The 20,919-nt window shown below is 52.8% G+C and overlaps 1 protein-coding gene across 21 annotated transcripts in view; it reads left to right on the top strand.

Annotated features, from left to right (window-relative positions):
* The window catches only part of CHD6 (chromodomain helicase DNA binding protein 6), a 208,712-nt gene that overhangs the window by 172,725 nt on the left and 15,068 nt on the right, over positions 1-20,919 (top strand). For 18 of the 21 annotated variants that reach the window (XM_032789284.2, XM_032789279.2, XM_032789276.2 and 15 more), the window contains 7 exons: positions 1,358-1,566; positions 3,606-5,153; positions 5,911-6,059; positions 6,608-6,814; positions 7,806-8,252; positions 10,581-10,772; positions 20,108-20,227. In XM_032789284.2, the coding sequence (XP_032645175.1) occupies positions 1,358-1,566; positions 3,606-5,153; positions 5,911-6,059; positions 6,608-6,814; positions 7,806-8,252; positions 10,581-10,772; positions 20,108-20,227 (2,872 nt within the window). Of the gene's footprint in view, positions 1-1,357; positions 1,567-3,605; positions 5,154-5,910; positions 6,060-6,607; positions 6,815-7,805; positions 8,253-9,787; positions 9,898-10,580; positions 10,773-20,107; positions 20,228-20,919 lie in introns of those variants that run through there. The other 3 variants (XR_004374872.2, XM_032789286.2, XM_032789270.2) reach the window with 3 other exon arrangements.

The raw sequence follows: 20,919 nt of genomic DNA, 5'->3' as shown, positions 1-20,919 counted from the left end.
AGCCTCCTTCAGGAGCTGTTCCAGCTAACAGCTGTTTGAAAGGAGGAATGGGGGATTTCTGGTGGCCTGGGTCACATTGCTGGGCCAGACTGGGCCATCTAGTCTGGCTTCCTACCTCCTGCAGGGGCTACTGCCCCATGCTGCCAGGACACAATAGCTTGGGCCATGCCATGTGTGAGGGGCTGGGGATCCTTCCTGCCTCTACACCTGGACCCAGAAGCATGAGGTTGGATTACCATCCTCACAGCCTGAGCCTGTATTGCTAATGTGCCTAATGCCCAGGAGTTACGCACTGCTTTTGAAATCCAGCTACACTGTCTGCCCTCTGTGGCACTGGCTGGCACTGCAGGAGGCACAGGGTCACTGGGTAGAGGAGCATTTCCTTGCACTCGGTCTAAGTATGCTGCTGTTTAATTTCATCAGGCAAGCCTCTTGTTCCCCTATGACAGGAAAGCAGAGACTGGGGCACAGTGACAAGCCATCATGCTGTAAAATTAAATGCCCCAATCAAATGAGTTTGCTCTCGTGCTGCTCAGACAGAAACCCAGGGTGAAATTGCAAATCATTGAATGGGACACTCACCCAAACTCCAGCCCTTCGTCTGGCAGAGGGCTGCTGTCATTCTCAGCAAGGCAGTGCTGCCCTTGCAAACATGCCCATCCTTGAGACTCCCTCGTGAACAGGCTGATCAGGATTTCTCCCTGCAGGGCCTTCTACCCTTCCTTCTTTATCTCCTGCCAGGAAGACTGAGCCTAAGTGGAGTTTAATGAGACCCACTTGGTCTAGCTCCAAGGGTGAGTCAGAAGAAGAGCTCTGCACTTGCAGATGCTACAGCCTGATACCCAGCTGTACAGTATGTCTAAGAAGTTGCAGACTGGGGAAGTTCTTTGAGAAGCTTTGCAGATCAGGAGAGCTCTACTGAACTCTTTATCCAGCTGTCTGTACCTGATAACTACAGACTGTATGGCTGTCTGGGACTGGGGCTGGCTGCTCTACATCACTAAGGTGAGATTGTCCCAGACTTAAGCCACTACCTCTGGTGGTGGTTCTGCAGCCTGAGTCAGCCCAGTTCCTGTTGGCCAAGTGTCCACGTCTCAAAGGCCACTATTGCCACAATGCTACCAAGTGGGCCCCTTATTCATGTCTGACCCAAGAGGGCAACAACTGGCTGGCCCCAAAGAAGTCCCTGAGGCCACTGTAGGGAAGTGTGTGCGGAGCCTGTTCTGGGGGTGGGGGGAGCACTCTGCTCCCCGGGGTTTCCAGCTAGTGCCTCTCACTGGCACCAGACACAGCGGGAAAGCACAAGACTGTAAAGAAATGTGTCTCATGAATGTGTGCGTCTCTCCCTGTTGTGCAGATGGACGAGAAGGGAACAGGCAGATTTCTACCGCACTGTCTCCTCCTTCGGGGTCATCTATGACCAGGAGAAGAAGGCCTTTGACTGGACCCAGTTCCGAGCCATTTCCCACTTGGAGAAGAAAACAGATGAGAGCCTGGAGAAATACTTCTACAGCTTTGTGGCCATGTGCAGGAACGTCTGCCGTCTCCCCCTCTGGAAAGAGGATGGTGAGTGGAGGGGATGCTGCCAGCATGTGGGGCAGTGGTGGGGAGGCCCTCTTGGACCAGGAATGCCCTGGGAAGGGCTGTAACTGGTGCCATTAGCGGGGAAAGGAAAGTGGGGATGACTGGAATTCTAGCGACCTGCCCATCTCTTTGCTGATTGGCTGCCTGTCATGTGACCCTTTACACCTACTCAAGCAGTAGGCTCTTTCTAGTGCCACAGGCCAGAGACCTTCCCTTCCTGATAGCCTTGGCGGAGCTTGCACAGTGCTTACCTCACCATGGCCAGCATGACCCTGGCATTTCGCCAGCCCTCCCTGGACACTCTGGAAAAAGAAGTAAGAATAAAACAAGTCCTAACCTGAGATGGGAACCTCCAGCAGCAATGGAGGGAACCAGACAGCCCCAAACAGACGTCCTCAAAACTGAACATGGCCACTGTCTGATACAGGTGCCCCGTCCTGGTCATAGAGTAGCTGTGTAGCCCATCTTCCCTTCCTGTCACTCGTGCTGATACAGGCCAAGTGCAATCCAGAGCACAGCCATGTCCCAGTCACTGCAGGACTTTCTGTTAGGGATGAGTTATAACAGGCTGAGCCATCCTGGAAGTCTACAGCGGACTTGGGGAGGAGGTGGCCAGCTAACACACATGGCACCAGCCCTCTAGACGCTCCCTGTGTTGCCAGACTACTTGCCACATGGCACTGAAAAATCAGAAATAGAAAAACCACCTACAGGGGATTATTGAACATACAATGATTTGCTTTCAAGAATAGCAGCAGCAGTCTCATCCCTGAGCAGTTCCTGGAGTGCCCACCTCTAGCACAATTCCTCGCAGTCATTGATCCTCAGGAAATGCCCTGCATAAACTGATGTGTCAGCAGGAGTGTTGTAAGCAAGACACAAGAAGTAATTCTTCCTCTACTCCATGCTGGTAAGGCCTCACTTAGAGCACTGAGTCCAGTTCTGGGCACCACACTTTGGGAAAGATGTGGACAAATTGGAGAAGGTCCAGAGAAGAGCAACAAAAATGATTAAAGGTCTAGAAAACATGACCTCTGAGGAAAGATTGAAAAAGTTGGGTTTGTTTTGTCTGGAGAAGAGAAGACTGAGGGGGGAGATGAGAACAGTCTCCAAGTATGTAAAAGGTTGTTATAAAGAGGAAGGTGATAAATTTTTCTCCTTATCCACTGAGGACAGAACAAGTGGCAATGGGCTTAAATTGCAGCAAGGGAGATTTAGGTTAGAAAAACTTCCTAACTGTCAGGGTGGTTAAGCACTGGAACAAATTGCCCAGGGAGGTTGTGGAATCTCCGTCGCTGGAGGTTTTTACGAACAGGCTAGACAAGCACCTGTCGGTGATGGTCTAAGGAACTGGACTTTTGAGGTCCCTCCAGTCTACATTTCTATGATTCTGTGTGTGGTGGGATCCCTGCTCAGAAGGAACCATACATGTTTGAGAAACTCCCATGGTGCATCAGTTACCATGGACCTCCCAAGTGCCACAAGAGCCTGCTCTGGTACTGCTTGCTGAGTCAAGGCAGCACAGACTGGAGTTGATGGGAGGGCTCTGAAATACCCTCTGGTGAATTGCTACCCTTGTGGCAGTTGGTGAAGGTGAGAAACTCTTCTTCATTCTGGCTGGTTAAAGAGAAAATTTAGAAACCAAACCCTGGCCAGTTTAGTTACATGTGATTCCAGGGTCAATACCCAAGAATTAGGAACTTCACATTGTTCCTGGCTCCTCTCCAAATGACTCTTGAATTATGGAGACACAAACTAGACAAGCAGCCCCACCAATTCATAACTTGTTGCTTCTCCATGGTGCAATTTGCAGCAGAGACCACACTGACTGGTAATCACTAGATAGCGGTGATAAATTTCCCAAGCTGCTGTTGCTGTCACCTGACAGTTCTTCTCCCACCTGTGAACCTCAGCCAAACAGTAACCCCCAATGTACAGCGTAGTAGTAAGGTTTGGCCATATACCCTTCTGTGCTCTGTCTAATTAGTAATGGGGTCTCTGCCTCTCTCTTCCTCCTGCAGGTCCACCTGATCCCAGTATCTACGTTGAGCCAATCACTGAGGAACGTGCTGCAAGAACGCTGTATCGGATTGAACTTCTAAGGAAGGTCCGGGAGCAAGTGCTCAAGTACCCGCAGCTCCATGAGCGGCTCACGCTGTGCAGGCCCAGCCTGTACCTTCCTGTCTGGTGGGAGTGTGGCAAACATGACCGGGACCTGCTGCTTGGCACAGCCAAGCACGGACTGAACCGCACTGACTACTACATCATGAATGATCCTGAACTGTCATTTTTGGATGCATATAGAAACTATGCTCAGCACAAAAGAGCAGGTGTCCCAGGCCCAGAGAACCTGTGCTGCCTCCATCAGATGAACTCCAAACTCTACAGCTCCCCTTCATACTGCCAGATGGAAAGGACCTGTGAGTCCCTGGAGAACGACGCTGAGAGCCAGATCAAGCTCGAAAACCTGGAGGATGCGCTCTCCCGGGTGGAGGGCAGCCCTCAGGACACAAGCTGCGACCCGTTCCTGTCAACAGTGCGGGACATCATTTCCATGAACTGTGATGAGAGCTCCTTGCCGGACTCTCTGATGTGCATGATGTATGAGGAGAAGGCATGCCCCAGTGAGCACAGCTCTCTCGCCCGTGACAGCCCCAGCTGCACACATGTCAGCAACAGTGCTGCTAAATTTGCTGAGGGCAAACTAGATGGGGATGAGGACCCATCCAGCTGTGAGGCTGAGGCCATCAGAGAGACCTCTTTCCTGGAGAGCTTGCAGATAGGCTGTGACCACATGGATAGTCCCAATGAAGCCAGGGAGCCTTGGCCCTCAGCCCCAGCCAGTCAGCCCTCCAGGAGTGTCCTCACCGAGATCGATGATGCCTTGCACCGGGCCAGCCCAGGGCCTGGGTCGCCTGAGCTCACCAGTGCGGAGGGGGTGATCAGCCTAGGCCTGTATGGGCCCAGTCTCCATAACTTGGAGATAAAGATCCCGCCAGAGCAGAGGTTCATGAGCCTGTTACACGAAAAAGGCTTGGAGGATAAATCAGTGCCAAGTCAGAGCTACAGCGAGGAGGAGGAGGAGGAGGAGGAGGAGAATTCTGAGATGGCAGCAGATGCTGTAGAAGGATTGAGGGGCATCCCAGAGGCCAGGATTGATGGGGACCGCAAAGCTAATGTACTAGCGGGGGAGGAACCTGGTTCTAGCCTTCCTGCTCCCAAGAACACTTGCCCAGAAGTGAATGGTGAGGCAGAGCTTTCAGGACAGGTGGCATTCCAGTGTAACAGTGGGGCAGGGGATGGGGAGGCCGACCACAAGAGCGCTGCAGAGCGCTTGTCAGACTGGCCCAAGAGCCTCCCCCCAGCACCCAGCCCAACTGTAGCTGCTCAGCCGAAGCTCCCGAATGCTGGGCCTGCTAGCATGGGAGGGGAGTGCTGGGAAGCTGGCTCTGCTGCGCAGATGGGGGGCGGTGTGGCCTGGCACCTGGAAGGGCACAAGCCGAAGCAGGAAGACGACGAATGTGAGAACAAAGACGAGGAAGAGAAAGAGGGCACTGGCCAGAGCCGAGGTACAGCAGTGTCCGGCTGGTAGGCATGCCCATGCACCCTGGGCAGCGAGCCTGTGTGTGTGCGAGCCTGCAGCATCAAGTGGCAGCTGCACCTGCCTTGTGGGTGGGGGCATGTGGCTTTCTGAACAATAATATTCTCGCTCGGGTGAGAGGAGCAAACACAGACTGCATTGGGGCTTCCAGGAGGCCTTTGATGTGTGTGTGTCATTCTGTGCCCTCTCTGCCCCCGCCAGCATTGGGCACTGCCCCATGACAAGGGGACTCGTCCTGCCCTCCCTGCCCCTGCCAGCACTGGGCACTGCCCTGTGACAGAGGGCTCACTCTGCCCTCCCTGCCCCCTCCGAGAACTGGGCACTGCCTTGTGGCTGCGGGGCTTGCCCTTCCCTCCTTGCCCCCACCCAGGACTGGGCACTGCCCTGTGGCATGGGCTGTGTCTGTTCCTGCCAACATGGGCCTTGGCCTTCGGCTGGTTCATTGTTCAGTGGTTTTGGGCCAAGCCTTGCTCCCTTGAGGGCAGTAACAGAATTCCCGCTGGCCTCACTGGCCCCAGGCCTTGGCTGTCCAAAGCCCGCATGGGCCCAGGGCTCCCCCAGCTGCTGCTGTGACAGCCACTCAGCCCACTCACAGCCAATGGGTTCACTTTTTGAAAAGAAAAATAGTCCCAAATGATGGCTGGTGGGTGGGGTGCTGGTGGCGCCAACTACATGGTGGGGGCTCCAGGGTTACGATGGCCCCTTCTGTTTGTCACTTTACCTAGATTGTCCAGAGAAGTATTTGGAAGAGGAGAGCAAGAGCTCTCCCTGTGCCCAGCCTGGAGAGATGGATAAGCTGCAGGATGCCCGTGCGCCCACCATCGCCCAGCTGCTGCAGGAGAAGACGCTCTACTCCTTTTCGGAGTGGCCCAAGGTGGTTTCCGAATCAGTTCTGCACCTATCTGAATCATTCACAAATTGGGGCCGCTCCGGCCCAGTTTCTCTGCCTTGCCACCCTTCATTAAGCTTATTCCTGGGCAAAACCCCCAGCCACCTACCTCTGTGGCCCTGGTCCACGTTAGTGAGCAGGCAAGGGACTGAATGCACAGAAATCCCACTGCTGTGAGCAGGATTTGGGGGTACCACAGGGAGGCCGAGCAGGGGGCCCAGTGGGATGGAAGTGAAGCACAGACTTAGCGCAGGCCCTCTGCCTGGGCTGAATTTCCCCTTCCATACTCAGTGTCCCATGGCACACATGTCCATGTGCATGGGTGTGCACCCAGACACGAGTTCACGTGCATCTGGGGCCTTCAGAAAGCATCACTCCCTGTAACATTTGTGAAAAGAGAGGGGGTTCCATTTTCATTTCCACGGGCCCTCTGCATTTCCCTCAGGGCTCAAGGGCCTGTGCGTCCACACTGCCCTTTGCATGCCCTGGGTTTGGGTTTGCCATACCACTAAGCTGTCTGCTTCTGCTTGCAGGACCGAGTGATCATTAACCGCATAGATAATATCTGTCACACCATCTTAAAGGGCAAGTGGCCCTCTTCTAGCCAGCAGTTTGAAACACAAACCCTGATGCCCACATCAATGTTAGCCAGCAACACAGGCACTAGGAACAGCTTTGCCGAGCCAGAAGCCCCGGACCCCAGCTTCAACAATGGAATGTTAGTTGCACAGGTACAAAAGGTGAGGGGTCAGAGAACATGGCCAGACCACCTACCTCTTAGGAACTCCATCTCCCTGGTGTTCAGGGCTTCCCAGCCCGGGGAACTCTGCAGCTTTCCCTCCTTTCTGGCTCTCGCTGTTCTGCAATTTGAAGTGTATTATACAGTGCCAGGGGCAGCTTGGAGACCCTTCCCCCCAGCCCAGTGCTGGCATTCACCCAGGTGCCAAGCAGGTGGTTAGAGTTAGGTCAATGTGGCAACATATATAATCTCAACCCAGGAGTGCCCCTTTATTTACTGACATTATGAGAACGGCAGCTAGAGGTCCCAGACGAACGACTCGATGCATTTCTCTGCTCGCCTTCCTTTGGAGGGAGTGGTGCATTCAGAATCCCTCCTCCCACACTCAGCTGAGCCGAGAACACAGTGCTCACCCTACACCCCAGCAGGGGTGTAACAGAGGCACCGCCTGGGGCCGGCACTCTGAGTAGAGTGCTCTGTTTCCCCAGCACAGAGACCCCTGCTTATGTGCTGTTCTCCTGAAGGAGAGGTGGCTGGGCTCTGGTTCTGAGGCCAACAGCTGCTGGCAGGGTGTGGGAACCAGGGGCATGCTTGGTGCTGGGAGGAGCCCCTCCTACAGCTCACTGAGCTGGAGCACACCTGCTGCAGTATGGGGCTCTGCAGGAAGTCCCACTCCATCCATCCCTTTAGCAGGGAAGTGGTGGCTGTCTGCTGGGCCAGGGATAAAGGGTTGTGGAGGGCTCCAGCAGAGATACTGAGGAGCTCTATCCAGTCTCGTTAGCCACCCATCTCTATACACTTCTCTCCCCTCCCCTAGCTCCTAAACCAAGGAAACCTCTCTTGGGCCAGTTTTTTAGCCCTTGCAATCCCTTCTCACCGTATAGTTCTATGATTCTAGTGTGTGCTGGATTTAAAAGGTGCTTCTGAGTGTTGTAAGACCTGTGCGATGTAGGCCATAGCTGTGACCATTTCTCTGGCTTTGGTGCACACAGGAAAGCTTCCTGGCTCCTGCCTTTACGAAGGATGAACAAAAGCACAGGCAGCCCTATGAGTTTGAGCTGGAGAGAGATGCCAAACCTAGAAGTCTTGAACAGTTAGCTGCATCGCACTCCCGTCCGCCTGTAGTGCTGAACGGCTGGCGGGACTCGGCAGGGAACCTGGCCAGAGCATCTGATGGATCCCCAGGAAACCCCTCTCCTTTCCCCTTGAACAGCAACCTGCCCAAGTTAGGGACGGTGCACTCCCTGCAGGGGTCCCTGGGCATGGACTTGTCCGGCATCCTCCAGGCAGGATTAATCCATCCTGTCACAGGGCAGATTGTCAATGGAAGCCTCCGGAGAGATGATGCTGCCTTGAGGAGACGACGGGGCAGGAGAAAAAATGTGGAAGGGATGGACCTTATCTTCTTGAAGGAGAGGAGCCTTCAAACTGGGCTGCAGGTGGGTAAATGATTCCCCCTCCCAAAGCAGGCAGGATCCAACTGTTCACTCAATGACTGCTGAGCTCTGCTGTCCATCCCAAGGCAGGGCAGGGCTGGACGACTGCCCCCTCAGTGACAGCCTGAGGCAAACCTGTAGCAGGAGAAGCAGACTCAACCCCAGAGAGGCAGGTCCTGCCTCTTGGTGAGGAGGGAGGTGGGGGCTTGCAGAGCTTCCCCCAGCCCCCAATCAGGCTGAGTGCTTGAATACTGCTAAGCATTAACACCTGACCTCCCATGTGGGGCTACTTATTTATGTAGATGGAATGAAGGGGCTCAGAAAATCAAAGCTGTTAACGTGACTCAGTCACTGTCCAAGAGGAGATAGCGGTAAACAAGGTTCAGGGTTTGGTATATAGAGACCTCAGCCTGCATAGTCCCATGGCAAACATGCAATTAAACATCCTTTTAACCTTCTAGTGAAGGTACAGAAAAGAAGGGAAACCAGTTGAAGCATTTGAAATGCAGAGTGTCATGTCAGACTTCCACTGTACCAGCTCCCTTTCCCTTGAGCTACAGAGGCTTTAGAAGACAAACTCCTTGTTCAACAGTCTCTTACGTGGCATGAAAGATGGTTAGAACTCCTGTGGGGAAAAGAGAAGTGGGTGGAGATGGGGGGAGCTGTTGTCAGTGCTGCTGCTAAAGTCCAATCCCATTTCCTAGAGACCAGACAAGACAAAAGGGGGAGAGAAAAGACCAGCAAAGGTAGAAAATGCAGCTTCAGATCAATCCCTCCTTGCAGTCTCACTGCTGGCCCCACACATGGTCTGAGACCTGGCAAACTCATACCCACATCAGGCTGCTGAGGGTCCTGTTTTAGCTGCCTCTTGGATCACAAGCTCACAGCAGTGTTGGAAAATATACTATCTTGGCTGGCTAATCCAGACTCCTGTTCAACAGAAGGCAAAAGGAGAGAAGAAAAACCAGAAATATGGTGGGAAGGAACAGAGTATATTGGGGGCATGGGAGGGAGACCGGGGGTGGAGGGGCATATTCAGCACTTAGCTGGAGCTAGTGGAGGTGGTGATGACTGACCTGGTGTGGACAGGACATCTCTCAGGATCCGGGTGAAGAAGGAGATGATAGGGGTGGCAGCCATGAGGGTGAAGCACCATCCTTCCCCTTCTCTCAGTGCTGCAGTAGCCATCTCACGCCACCGTCAGTCAGCCAGGGTTCGCCTCTGTTCATCAGCAGTTGTTCCCTTTCACTATCTCACAGCCAGTCTGTCTCTCAGTCCCTCCGAAGGGGGGCGATGGGCACAATAGCCCATCCTCTCAATATTTTGTCCAGCAACAGGCCTAATTTTCACCACACCAATTTTGGTTCATCGATTTCCAGGCTCACACTGCTCTCGGTTACCACATGATCTTCATGCAATCCTTGAGATCTGTCAGGAGGCCTTTGGGTTGGACTAAGTCAGCCTGTCTCTTTTTTCCCACTCACCATTTGCTATTATAGGTTATTGTGACAATCCATGAACTCTCATTCACTTCACAGCTGGACTCCCAGTGAGGGTAAATTCATAGGCCCGGTTACCACAACAGGGCTTCACAGGGATGGAGAGCCCAGGGAAGGTATTGGGCTGAATTCCCCCACCCCAGCACAAGGTGAGGCCCTGCCCCCTCCTCATGCCCCAGGAGATTCACCCCGGAAAGGGCGGCAGGCTCTTGGAACAAGGAAGCTTTAGATTCCTTCCGGGACTCCAGAAGAGGCTGTCTGGGTGAGGAATGTATCACACTCGCTCTGAGTGGAGCCAGCCAGCTCCAGGCCACCAGGCAGAGCAGAGTTTGTGGGTGACTTGCACCACTGCAAACCCTGCTCAGGGTGGATTTCCCACAGCCTGGGTGCTGTCAGCAAACCAGTGGTGCAGAGAGTCTGTTGCCTGAGTTAGTGCCATGCCCTCACTAGATGCAGCTGGTGGGAGCCTCTTCTCCCCAGAGAGGATGTGGGGCGAAGCCTCTCCACAAGAACCAGGATCTGGGCTGCGTTTGCTGGTAGCACATTGTGCCTTGTGGCAATTAGGGCATTTTCCAGGTGACGCCCACAAAGCACAGACTGGTTCCACATCTCCCAGCTCTCTAGCTCAAACAGGGTGCCTGTGAGGCTGAATGTTTCTCCTGGTGGCTCTTGGTGATCCAAGTGAAGGACATCAGGAACTCTTGGGCTCCGGCTTGCCAAGCCCTGCCTGGGTGTCTGCAGGGGCGGGTTCTGCCTGGATGACACTAAGGTGAGAGAACTAGCAGTATGATGGTGTTCCCCACATGAGCTCTCCCTTCTCCCTTCATTTCAGGATGTTCAGGAAGATCAGACCCAGCCTGCACAGAGCAGCCCGCACCCAGACGGGCCAGTCACCGCTACCTCAACTCCGCATACGGTCACAGCCACAAGTATCCGGACAGAGAAGGCTGTTCCAAACAAGAGTCTCCTGGACTGGTTAAGACAGCAGTCGGACTACACACTCGATGTCCCTGGCTTCAGCACAGTAAGAGTGACCCTCTGGGGGGTCTCAGGCTTCAGTACATCAGGTCTAGATGCTGCCTCCTTCCTGACTGCCTTAGATCCAGATGCAAGGGGTGGGGCTGGTCTCCAGAGCTGCAGGTATCTCCTTTTTTGTAGAGCTAATGTACTTCTTTGCACACTCAGGGCAAAGACACTTGAATAGCTGCACATTCCTGGTAGATGGTATTGACACCTGCGGTCTGTTTGCTGGCTCCTGCCACAAGGATTTGCTGCCCAGTGATGTTGAGGGACTAGGTCGAGACTTCAAAAAATGGGTGGGGAATGGGCAGAGCTCTGAATCTAGGTGCCTCCGAAATTGTGCCTGCATCTCCCATCTCATCTGAGTAACTGTGGATGACAAAGCACAGCTAAGTCAAAGGAGACTTTCTGTAACAGAGCAGAAGGCAGCAGGCATGGCCCTACTCAGCCCTGTGAGCTGCTAATGAACCTCAGCGGCATTGAAGTAGGAGGAATTTGCAAGTCTCAAGCCACACAGCCCATGAGGGCAAATCACACTGCAGTATCCAAGGTTTGGGTGTGTAACTTTCTCAGGGAACTGGGCCTAGATGAGCAGACAGCACCAACACTAGGTACAGTTGCTCCTGGACCCGAAAAGGACGAACCTCCACAGGCTTAATCTTTCAGATCCTAGGCTGAGCACAGCTTGAGCTCATCCCAGTATCCGATCCTTACCCATCGTTCAGAAGCCAGGCCTGGTGTCCAGCTCTGATAGCTTCTCTCTGTTCCCTGCACTAGCACATGAGCTCATGTAGATAATTATATGGAGAGAAAAGAGGTTATTTTACCTTCATATTTGGCACTGGTGTGACCCCTGCTGGAATACTGTGTCCAGTTCTGGTGCCCACAATTTAAGGATATTGATAAATTGAAGAGGGTTCAGAAAAGAGCCACCAGAATGATTAAAGGAGTAGAAAAGCAGCCTTATAGTGATAGACTCCAAGAGCTCAATCTATTTAGCTTAACAAAGAGGTTAAGGGGTGAGTTGATCACAGTCTGCAAGTACCTACATGGGAACAAATATTTAATATTGAGCTCTTCTGTCTAGCAAAGAAAAGTCTAAACCTGAGCCAGTGGCTGGAAGTTGAAGCTAGACACATTCAGACTGGAAATAAGGTGTTAATTTTTTAACAGTGAGAACAGTTTGCCAAGGGTTGTGGTGGATTCTCCATCAGTGACAGCTTTTAAATCAAGATGGGCTGTTTTCCTAACAGATCTGCTCCAAGAATTATTGTTTGGCAGGTCTCTGGCTTCTGTTGTGGAGGTCAAACTAGATGATCATGATGGTCCCTTCTGGCCTTGGAATCTATGAATTGGGCTAGTCATAAAACCACAAGCAAAAACCAAGAGGGGAGAGAACATAATTTTTTGCCTTTCAAAGTGAAATGAAGATGAAATTTGAAACTGTCATGCTCTGAGTGTCTGAGGAAAGTTCCTCTGATCACCCATCCCCACTTGTGTGTCTATTTCTGTTATCCAGGATCTATGGGAAGACAGACAGGAGAGGAGCATGTGTTCAGAACACGCCAGACCTGTTCCCAGAAGCTCATAAACACCCACCTCTTCTTCCAACAGGCTGGTTATTCCTATTTTGGCTCATTTAGCCTATAAAGTAGCTCACTAATCTGAACACAGACCATGAAACATTATGGAAAGGGAATCAAGAGAGATACTGATGATGTCTATAAAAAAGCCATGTCTTAGTGCCGAGGGATTGTGCACCTGGAACTGCAGCCTGAGGTGTGTAAAGATTCCCTTAGAACTCAGAGCACAGGCAGTGAGTGGCTCCTGAGGCGGATGGGTACATTAGCATGACCAGCTGCTTAGAACTGAGAAACCCAGAACCTGCAGGCAGAGCAGTGGAGCTCTAGTCATAGCCCAAAGAAAACTCACCAGGGGCATGCACAAGGCCAGATTCTCAGGAGTCCTGAAGCAGTGGCACTCAATACAGGTGAGTGTGGGGGGCCTTCTGCTACCTTGCCACTCTCCCTGTCCTGTCTTGGAGGCAGCCAGATGCTCTAAACTGCACCCTAAGGGTCTGTTCTGCCAGTGAGTACTACTGGAGCACTGTGCATCCCACTCATCCCTGTGCCTGCGCTGGTGTAACTTCAGCTCTGTGGGATTCGCCATGTAGGGACAATCCTCACCGGTCTGGAAAGGGCAGCTTTAATGTGCTTTGTGTTCCTTTGACAGTACAGACTGGCTTCACTGAAAGCCAGGACTGGGCCTAGAGCCTTTTCTTTGCAGAAAAACCCTGGTTCTTCTTTGAGTGCTTGCTCATATCCATTCCAGTTAGGGTGTGCGCGCGTTGCGTGCACGTTCGTCGGAAGATTTTTACCCTAGCAACACTCGGTGGGCTGGCAAGGCGCCCCCTGGAGTGGCGCCGCTATGGTGCCAGATATATATCCCTGCCGGCCCATCCGCCCCTCAGTTCCTTCTTACCGCCCGTGTCGGTCGTTGGAACAGTGGAGCGCGGCTTAGCTGATCTCCACCTCCCTAGCTATTGGCTCGTTTTTCTAGTATTGTGTATATAGTTCGATTTTCTATAGTTCTAGTTAGTCTATTGTTAGTAGTTTTTTGTATATAGTTAAGGGGGATCGGGGGTTAGCCCCTTCCCCTCACCCGGTACCGGGGCCCATGCCCGGTTCACTGGGCTTCAAACCGTGCTCAGCCTGTCATAGGCCGATGCCCACAGGAGACCCTCACGACTCCTGTTTAAAGTGCTTGGGCGAATCCCACCTCGCAGACAAGTGCCGCATCTGCAAGGCTTTCAAGCCCCAGACGAAAAAGGAACGGGACATTCGTCTAAAGCAACTTTTGATGGAGGCAGCTCTAACTCCTACATCTTCGGCACCGACTGCGGCACTGGGAACAAGTGCCTCCTCCGCACCGGAGCGCACGGCTACAGTGAAGGCTCCTCGACACCAGCCTTCACCTGCCCAGGCTCCTGCCCGGCACCGCTCTCTCTCCCCAAGGAGCAAGAAGCATAAAACTCCTGTGGCTCCTCTATCTGCGCCGCAGTCAGAGCATACAACTAAGTCAGACCGCCTGGCACCGCCAACTGCCGCAGCACCGAAGTCTTCTGCACCGTTGATTCTGGTCTCACAAGAGCTGTCGAGTCCGGTGCCTCTCAGCTCCCTGGCACACGCCAGGGTTGAGCTTATCGTGCCCTCCATGCTGGAGACGTTCTCCACGGCACGGGAGTTGATTGCCGTGACGGAGCCCGAGCTGCCTCAACCCCCGGCACCGCCGGTGTGGGTTGTTCAATCGTTAGGCAAGCCCGCCATGATGAGACCATCCTCACCCAGTGCCACTGAACGTCGCTGGTCATGATCCAGGTCCCGCAGGCATTCTCGGTCCCGTCATCGATCCCGATCCCGACGCCGCTCGCAGTCCCGGTACCGCTCTCCATCTAGGTGCTGGTCGTACTCGCGGCACCGTTCGAGATCCTGGTCGCTGTCCAGATACTCTCGGCACTGGTCCCGGTCCCGGCACCACTCACGGCACCGTACTTCTCGCAGTCGGTCTCAGCACAGAGAATCAAAGCACCAGTCGACCTTCCAGCATTGCGCTGGTCACAGGTCCCAGTCTCACTCTCAGCACCGGTATGACTCCTGGTACTGTTCTCTGGTACTGCGTAGAGAAGGATCGCATGGACGCAGAGACCCTGTCCAATTGGCCTGAGCTCCTCCATGGCCTTCTCGTCATCCCTCCGTCTCATCCCATGCGGACAGTGCTTCATATGGGGACTCGGATACTCACACCCATGGCCCAGACCAGGGATCTCATCAGTGGTCCTTTTGGACACCTTGGGCTTATCACCAAGCCCAAGGGGAACCCGCTGGCCCATCACGCTCCGGTCCCTCAGAACGCCGCGTGCCAGAGGCCACTGTTAGCAGACCTCCCCCGGCTGATACGGAGGAAGCTCATACTCATGCACCGGACCCGCATGATCTTCCGGCTCCGGAGGTCCCCCAGGATCAGGAGTCAGTACAGGACCCACTCGTCCCTGGGCTGTCATCCTTCTCTTCTCTGGATGAGGCAGTAGCGGGGACGTCATCATCGGGCCCGCCTCTGACTGACCTCAGGTCACACCAGGACCTTCTGCGGCATGTTGCCCAGAATATCAACTTGCCAGTAGAGGAAGTTCCAGAGGTGGAAGACCCGGTAATAAGTATATTGTTGGCGGAGACACCAACTAGAGTGGCTCTCCCCTTCATCCGTTCAATCCAGACTAGAGCAGACACCATCTGGCAATCCCCGGCATCCATCCCACCCACAGCCAGAGGGGTCGAACGGAAATACATGGTGCCTTCCAAAAGGTATGAGTACCTATATGTGTACCCCCCTCCCTGTTCATTAGTTGTACAGTCAGTCAATGAATGGGAGCGCCATGGCCAACAAGCCCCTGCACCTAAATCAAGGGAGGCCAGGCAAATGGACTTGTTGGGACGGAAAATCTATTCTGCGGGAGGTCTCCAACTCAGGGTAGCAAACCAACAAGCTCTCCTGAGCAGGTACAACTACAACACCTGGGACGTGGTAGGGAAGTTTACAGAGCTGGTCCCGCAGGACTCCCGCCAGGAATTTACTGCACTCCTGGAGGAAGGAAAGAGAGTAGCGCGGACCTCCCTACAGGCCTCGCTGGATGCCGCCGATTTGGCAGCTAGAACGGTTGCCTCTGGAATAGCCATGTGACGTATATCTTGGCTGCAAGTGTCAGGCCTGCCACCTGAACTTCAACATAGTATACAAGACTTACAATCTGATGGCCAAGGCTTGTTCTCACAAAAGACGGACCCTAGGCTTCAGAGTCTAAAAGACAACTGCGTAATTATGCGTTCGCTGGGAATGCATACGCCACAGACTCAAAGACGGTCCTTCCGCTCCCAACCTCAGCGCCCATACCCCCTACCTAGGCCGAGGCAAGACTTTACCAGAAGATGAGGTCGTACCAATCGCAGACATCAGTCTGGACCTCAAGGGGGTAACAACTCCGGTTCCACCAAGCCAACAGCGGGACACAAATCAAACTTTTGCACCCGAGAGCAGTGTACCAATTGCCTCCCAGGATCCTTTTCAGTTCTACAACTGCCTTTCCCCGTTCCTCCCTGCGTGGTCCCAGTTAACTTCGGATCTTTGGGCCCTAAGCATGGTGGAGCTTGGATACCATCTTCAGTTTCTTTCTCCCCCTCCCTCCCAACCCCCCTCCTCGTCCCTCTTCAGGGACCCCTCTCACGAGCAACTCCTCCTGCAGGAGGTTTGGCGGCTCCTTACACTCGGGGCTATAGAAGAGGTACTGGAGGAATTCAGGGGCAAGGGATTTTATTCCCAATATTTCCTAATCCTCAAGGCAAAAGAGGGCATCTGGCCTATCCTAGACTTACGGGGACTGAACAAATTCATAAAAAAGTTGAAGTTCTGCATGGTATCCCTGGGAACCATCATTCCTTCCCTGGATCCTGGAGATTGGCTCTCGACATGAAGGACGCATATTTCCACATTGCAATTTACCCCCCGCACAGACGGTATCTACGCTTTGCAGTGAATTATCAGTTTACGGTCCTTCCCTTTGGCCTCTCCTCGGCGCCTCGGGTATTCACGAAGTGTATGGCGGTAGTCGCCACTGCCCTCCTCGGTCACATGGCTGCATGCACATTCGTCACAAAGCACGCCAGACTGCGCATGCGTCCTCTTCAAACTTGGCTCGCCTCAGCCTATCGTCCAGGCAGAGACGCCATAGACATTATACTCACAATCCCGCCGAGCATTCTAGGCTCCCTCGACTGGTGGCGGACGCCATCCCTGGTGTGTGCAGGTCTGCCGTTCCATCCACTGCAGCCCTCCACGTCCCTAACAACAGACACGTCATCCCTCGGCTGGGGTGCTCACCTAGGGCAGCTTCGCACTCAAGGTCTTTGGTCGTCTCGGGAGTTGACTAGCGTGCCGAGCATTCCAGCGTCATCTACAGGGCCGTTGTGTTGCTGTGTTCATGGACAATACAATGGCCATGTATTACATAAACAAACAGGGAGGGACACGGTCCTCCCCCCTTTGTCGGGAGGCGATTCAACTGTGGGACTTCTGCATAGCCCACTCAATAGACCTGGTAGCCTCCTTTCTCCTAGGAGTCCATAACACACTCGCAGATCAACTGAGCAGATCCTTCCTGTCTCACAAGTGGTCCATCCGTCCGGACATTCTCCATTCTGTATTCCGGAAGTGGGGCTTTCCCCACATAGACCTCTTTGCCTCCAGAGAGAACAGGAAATGCCAGGTGTTCTGCTCCCTACAAGGTCGCTCCCCAGGCTCCCTCTGGGACACGTTCCTAATTCCGTGGAAAGGTCACCTGTTTTATGCCTTCCCATCATTTCCTCTCATCCACAGAGTTCTACTCAAGCTCCGCAGGGACAGAGCCCAGCTAATACTGATCGCTCCGGCATGGCCGAGACAGCACTGGTACACCCTGCTGCTCGACCTTTCTCTGGCAGGCCTGATACCTCTGCCACTCTGCCCGGACCTCATAACACAGGACTTTGGCAGGCTTCACCACCTGGACCTGCAGTCCCTTCATCTGACAGCATGGCTGCTGTCTGGTTGAACCAATCGGAGTTGCGTTGTTCCACCTCAGAACAGCAGGTGCTGCTGGGAAGCAGAAAGCCTTCCACGTGGACGACATATCTCGCCAAATGGAAGCGCTTTTCCCACTGGTGCGCCCAGCATGACTTTATCCCAGAAGGTGTATCGGTCCCCATTGTCTTGAACTATTTATGATCCCTCAAGGAGCAGGGCCTGGCGATCTCTTTCGATAAGAGTGCATCTTGCAGCTATTTCCACCTTCCATCCTGGGGAAAATAGCGGTTCTATCTTTTCTCACCCGATAGTTTCCAGATTCCTCAAAGGCTTGGAGCGACTCTACCCTCAGGTCAGGCGCCCAACTCCTACCTGGAATCTAAACCTCCTATTAGCTAGGCTCATGGGTCCCCCCTTTGAGCCTCTAGCCACCTGCTCGCTGCTGTACCTGTCCTGGAAGACAGCTTTCCTCTTCGCTATCACCTCGGCTAGGTGAGTCTCAGAACTTCGAGCTTTGACTGCGGATCCCCCATATACGGTATTCCACAAGGACAAGGTACAGCTGTGACCACACCCGGCATTCCTCCCTAAGGTGGTCTTTGCCTTCCACGTTAATCAGGACATCTTTCTACCAGTCTTTTTTCTGAAACCACACTCATCGCGTCGGGATCAACAACTGTACACGCTGAATGTCTGCAGGGCTCTCGCCTTTTATATCGAGAGGACCAAACCCTTCCGACGTTCGTCTCAGCTATTTGTAGCTGTGGCAGAGCGCATGAAGGGCATGCCAATCTCTTCACAACGGATCTCATCTTGGGTGACATCCTGTATCCGGGCATGCTATGACATGGCTCACGTCCCAACTGGCCATCTCACCGCCCATTCTACTCGGGCTCAAGCCTCATCTGCCGCATTCCTGGCCCATGTTCCCATCCAGGAAATATGTCATGCAGCTACCTGGTCTTCCATCCACATCTTTGCATCGCACTACGCATTGGTCCAGCAGTCCAGAGATGATGTCGCCTTTGGCTCAATGGTCTTACATTCCGCAACGTCTCGCTCTGACCCCACCACCTAGGTAAGGCTTGGGAATCACCTAACTGGAATGGATATGAGCAAGCACTTGAAGAAGAAAAGACGGTTACTCACCTTTGTAACTGTTGTTCTTCGAGATGTGTTGCTCATATCCATTCCAAACCCGCCCCCCTTCCCCACTGTCGGAGTAGCCGGCAAGAAAGACCTGAGGGGCGGATGGGCCGGCAGGGGTATATATCCGGCACCATAGTGGCACCACTCCAGGGGGCGCCCTGCCGGCCCACCGAGTGTTGCTAGGGTAAAAATCTTCTGACGAACTTGCGTGCGGCGCGCGCACACCCGAATTGGAATGGATATGAGCAACACATCTCGAAGAACAACAGTTACAAAGGTGAGTAACCGTCTTTTTCTGACTCTGATTTAGGCAGCTGCATGTTTTTCCTCTTCCTTCCATACATGTGCATTGGCTTACTGCAGCTTGCACTCCTGAAGAGCAGTGATCTAGAGCAGGTAAAGCTGGAATATCAGCAAGCAAGAGAATGGGATGAAATTAAGCAGAGGAAAATGTAGGCTGAATAACAGGAAAACCTTCCGGGCAGCAAATTCTGGAATCAACTTGCAAGGGAAGGGGTGGAGGCGCCTCTCATGGGACATTTAAAACAAGTCTGGTGACTAGTCTGTGAAGAGCGGTCCTGGCTCTGGGAGGAGCTCCCTAAAAGGGACCAAGTAGGGCATTTCCCTCTCTGAGTGTCTGAGACGGGATCAGCTGATGGGCAGATAGTAAACAAGAGTCCATGGACACTGATGCCTGTATTAATGTCCCTGATCCACTCCTCTATGATTAGGGGTCTGAGACTGGTGCCCTGTTAGCCCAAAAGCCATAATGCGGAGAAGAGATTGGTCACAATCAAACTGACTCAGGAAACGGGGAAACTGCAAAACTTACAAGTCTTATCCACCCGCTAGATGTGGAAACAGATGGACAAAGAGATTAAGAGACTTTATGACGGTACCTCAGGAAGTTGGGGCAGAGTCTGACTAGAATCCTGGAATCTTGACTCCCAGTCCTATGCACTAACCACGGGTCCAAACTTGCTCCCTTAGACTTGCACTATGAGCGTAGGAGATCAGGGTTAGGGTTTGTATCTGGTAGGACAAGCATGACTATTAATTACTTGTATTACCATAGTGGTGAGGTGTCCTAGTTTTTTGGACCAGGACATCATTGCACAAGGTGCTGTGCAAGTACAGAACCAAAAGAAGATCTGTGGCTCAAAGAGCTTCCAATCTAAGGATGAGTAAGACAAGAGACTCCAGCTGGTCACAGCCAGATGGGCAGGCATGTGAGATGCTGCCACACTGTGGCACATACTGCTGTGCTCTTCCTTTCTGAATTATGGCTGGGACTTTTTAAGGAGATCTAGCATAGTCTCTCTGCTGTGAATTTAGTGACAGGCAGCACTTTTAGGTGTGCAGAGACATCAGCCAGAGATGGAGTAGTTAGTCTAGGCTGAGGCACAGCAAAAGCATCTTCAGATCGATCAAAATAGATTTGCACTCATCCAAAAAGCAGAGCTGTGCAGTGAGGCCTGCACGGATGCCCCTCCCTCACACCATCAGCTTGGTTTGGCCATTCTCCCTCCAAGTTTCTAGCCACCCATTCTCATTAATGTTCTCTTATTTGCCTTCTAGAGTTTTTCGGACAAGCCCAAGCAGAGGAGGCAGCGCTGCAAGGATCCCAACAAACTGGACATAAACTCACTCACAGGAGAGGAGCGGGTCCCTGTGGTCCATAAGGGTACAGGACGGAGGGTAAGCAAAGACATTTGCTGTGCTTGGTCCTTGGTCTGCATAGAAATAGTTAGCAGAGACCCAGCTGTCCCACCTGGATTTTAAATCCTGAGAAGTGGGTAGGATGGTAACCAAAGTCTGTAATACATACATGGATCTATACCACTCTCAGAGCCACAAGTGTGCCAGGGGGATACCAACCTACTGATAATAATTAACTGACTCAGCAGAGTAGATATAGAGTGTTCTTTAAGTGCTTCCTCATGTCCATTCCAATATAGGCATGTGTATGTCACATGCACTGTCGCTGGAAGACTTTTCCCCCCTACAGTGATATCTGTCAGGTCGACTCTGGTGTCCCCTGGAGTGGTGCCTTCATGGCATGGAATATAGGCACCTGCTGACCTGCCTCTTGCTCAGTTCCTTTTTTCTGTCCATGGTGGTCGCTGGAATGCTTTTATCTCTTGCTCAGCAAGTGATCCCCATAGTGGTCTTCTTTCTGTAACTAAATTGTAAAATAGTTAGTTAGAATAAGCATAGTAAGTAATTAATAGTTAGTTTACTTGTAAGCATTCACCCTGCGAGGCTATCCCACCTGGGCCATGCAGCATGCCTAGATCCAAGGGCTTCAAACAGTGTGCGGCATGCTGCAAACACATGCCAATAAGTGACCCCCCATGACAGCTGTTTGAAAAACCTAGGAGGGTCACATC

Source organism: Chelonoidis abingdonii, chromosome 14, assembly GCF_003597395.2.
Source record: "Chelonoidis abingdonii isolate Lonesome George chromosome 14, CheloAbing_2.0, whole genome shotgun sequence".
Classification (NCBI taxonomy): domain Eukaryota; kingdom Metazoa; phylum Chordata; order Testudines; family Testudinidae; genus Chelonoidis; species Chelonoidis abingdonii.
Note: the sequence above shows the minus strand (reverse complement) of the source record. Positions and strands in the feature narration are given on the sequence as shown.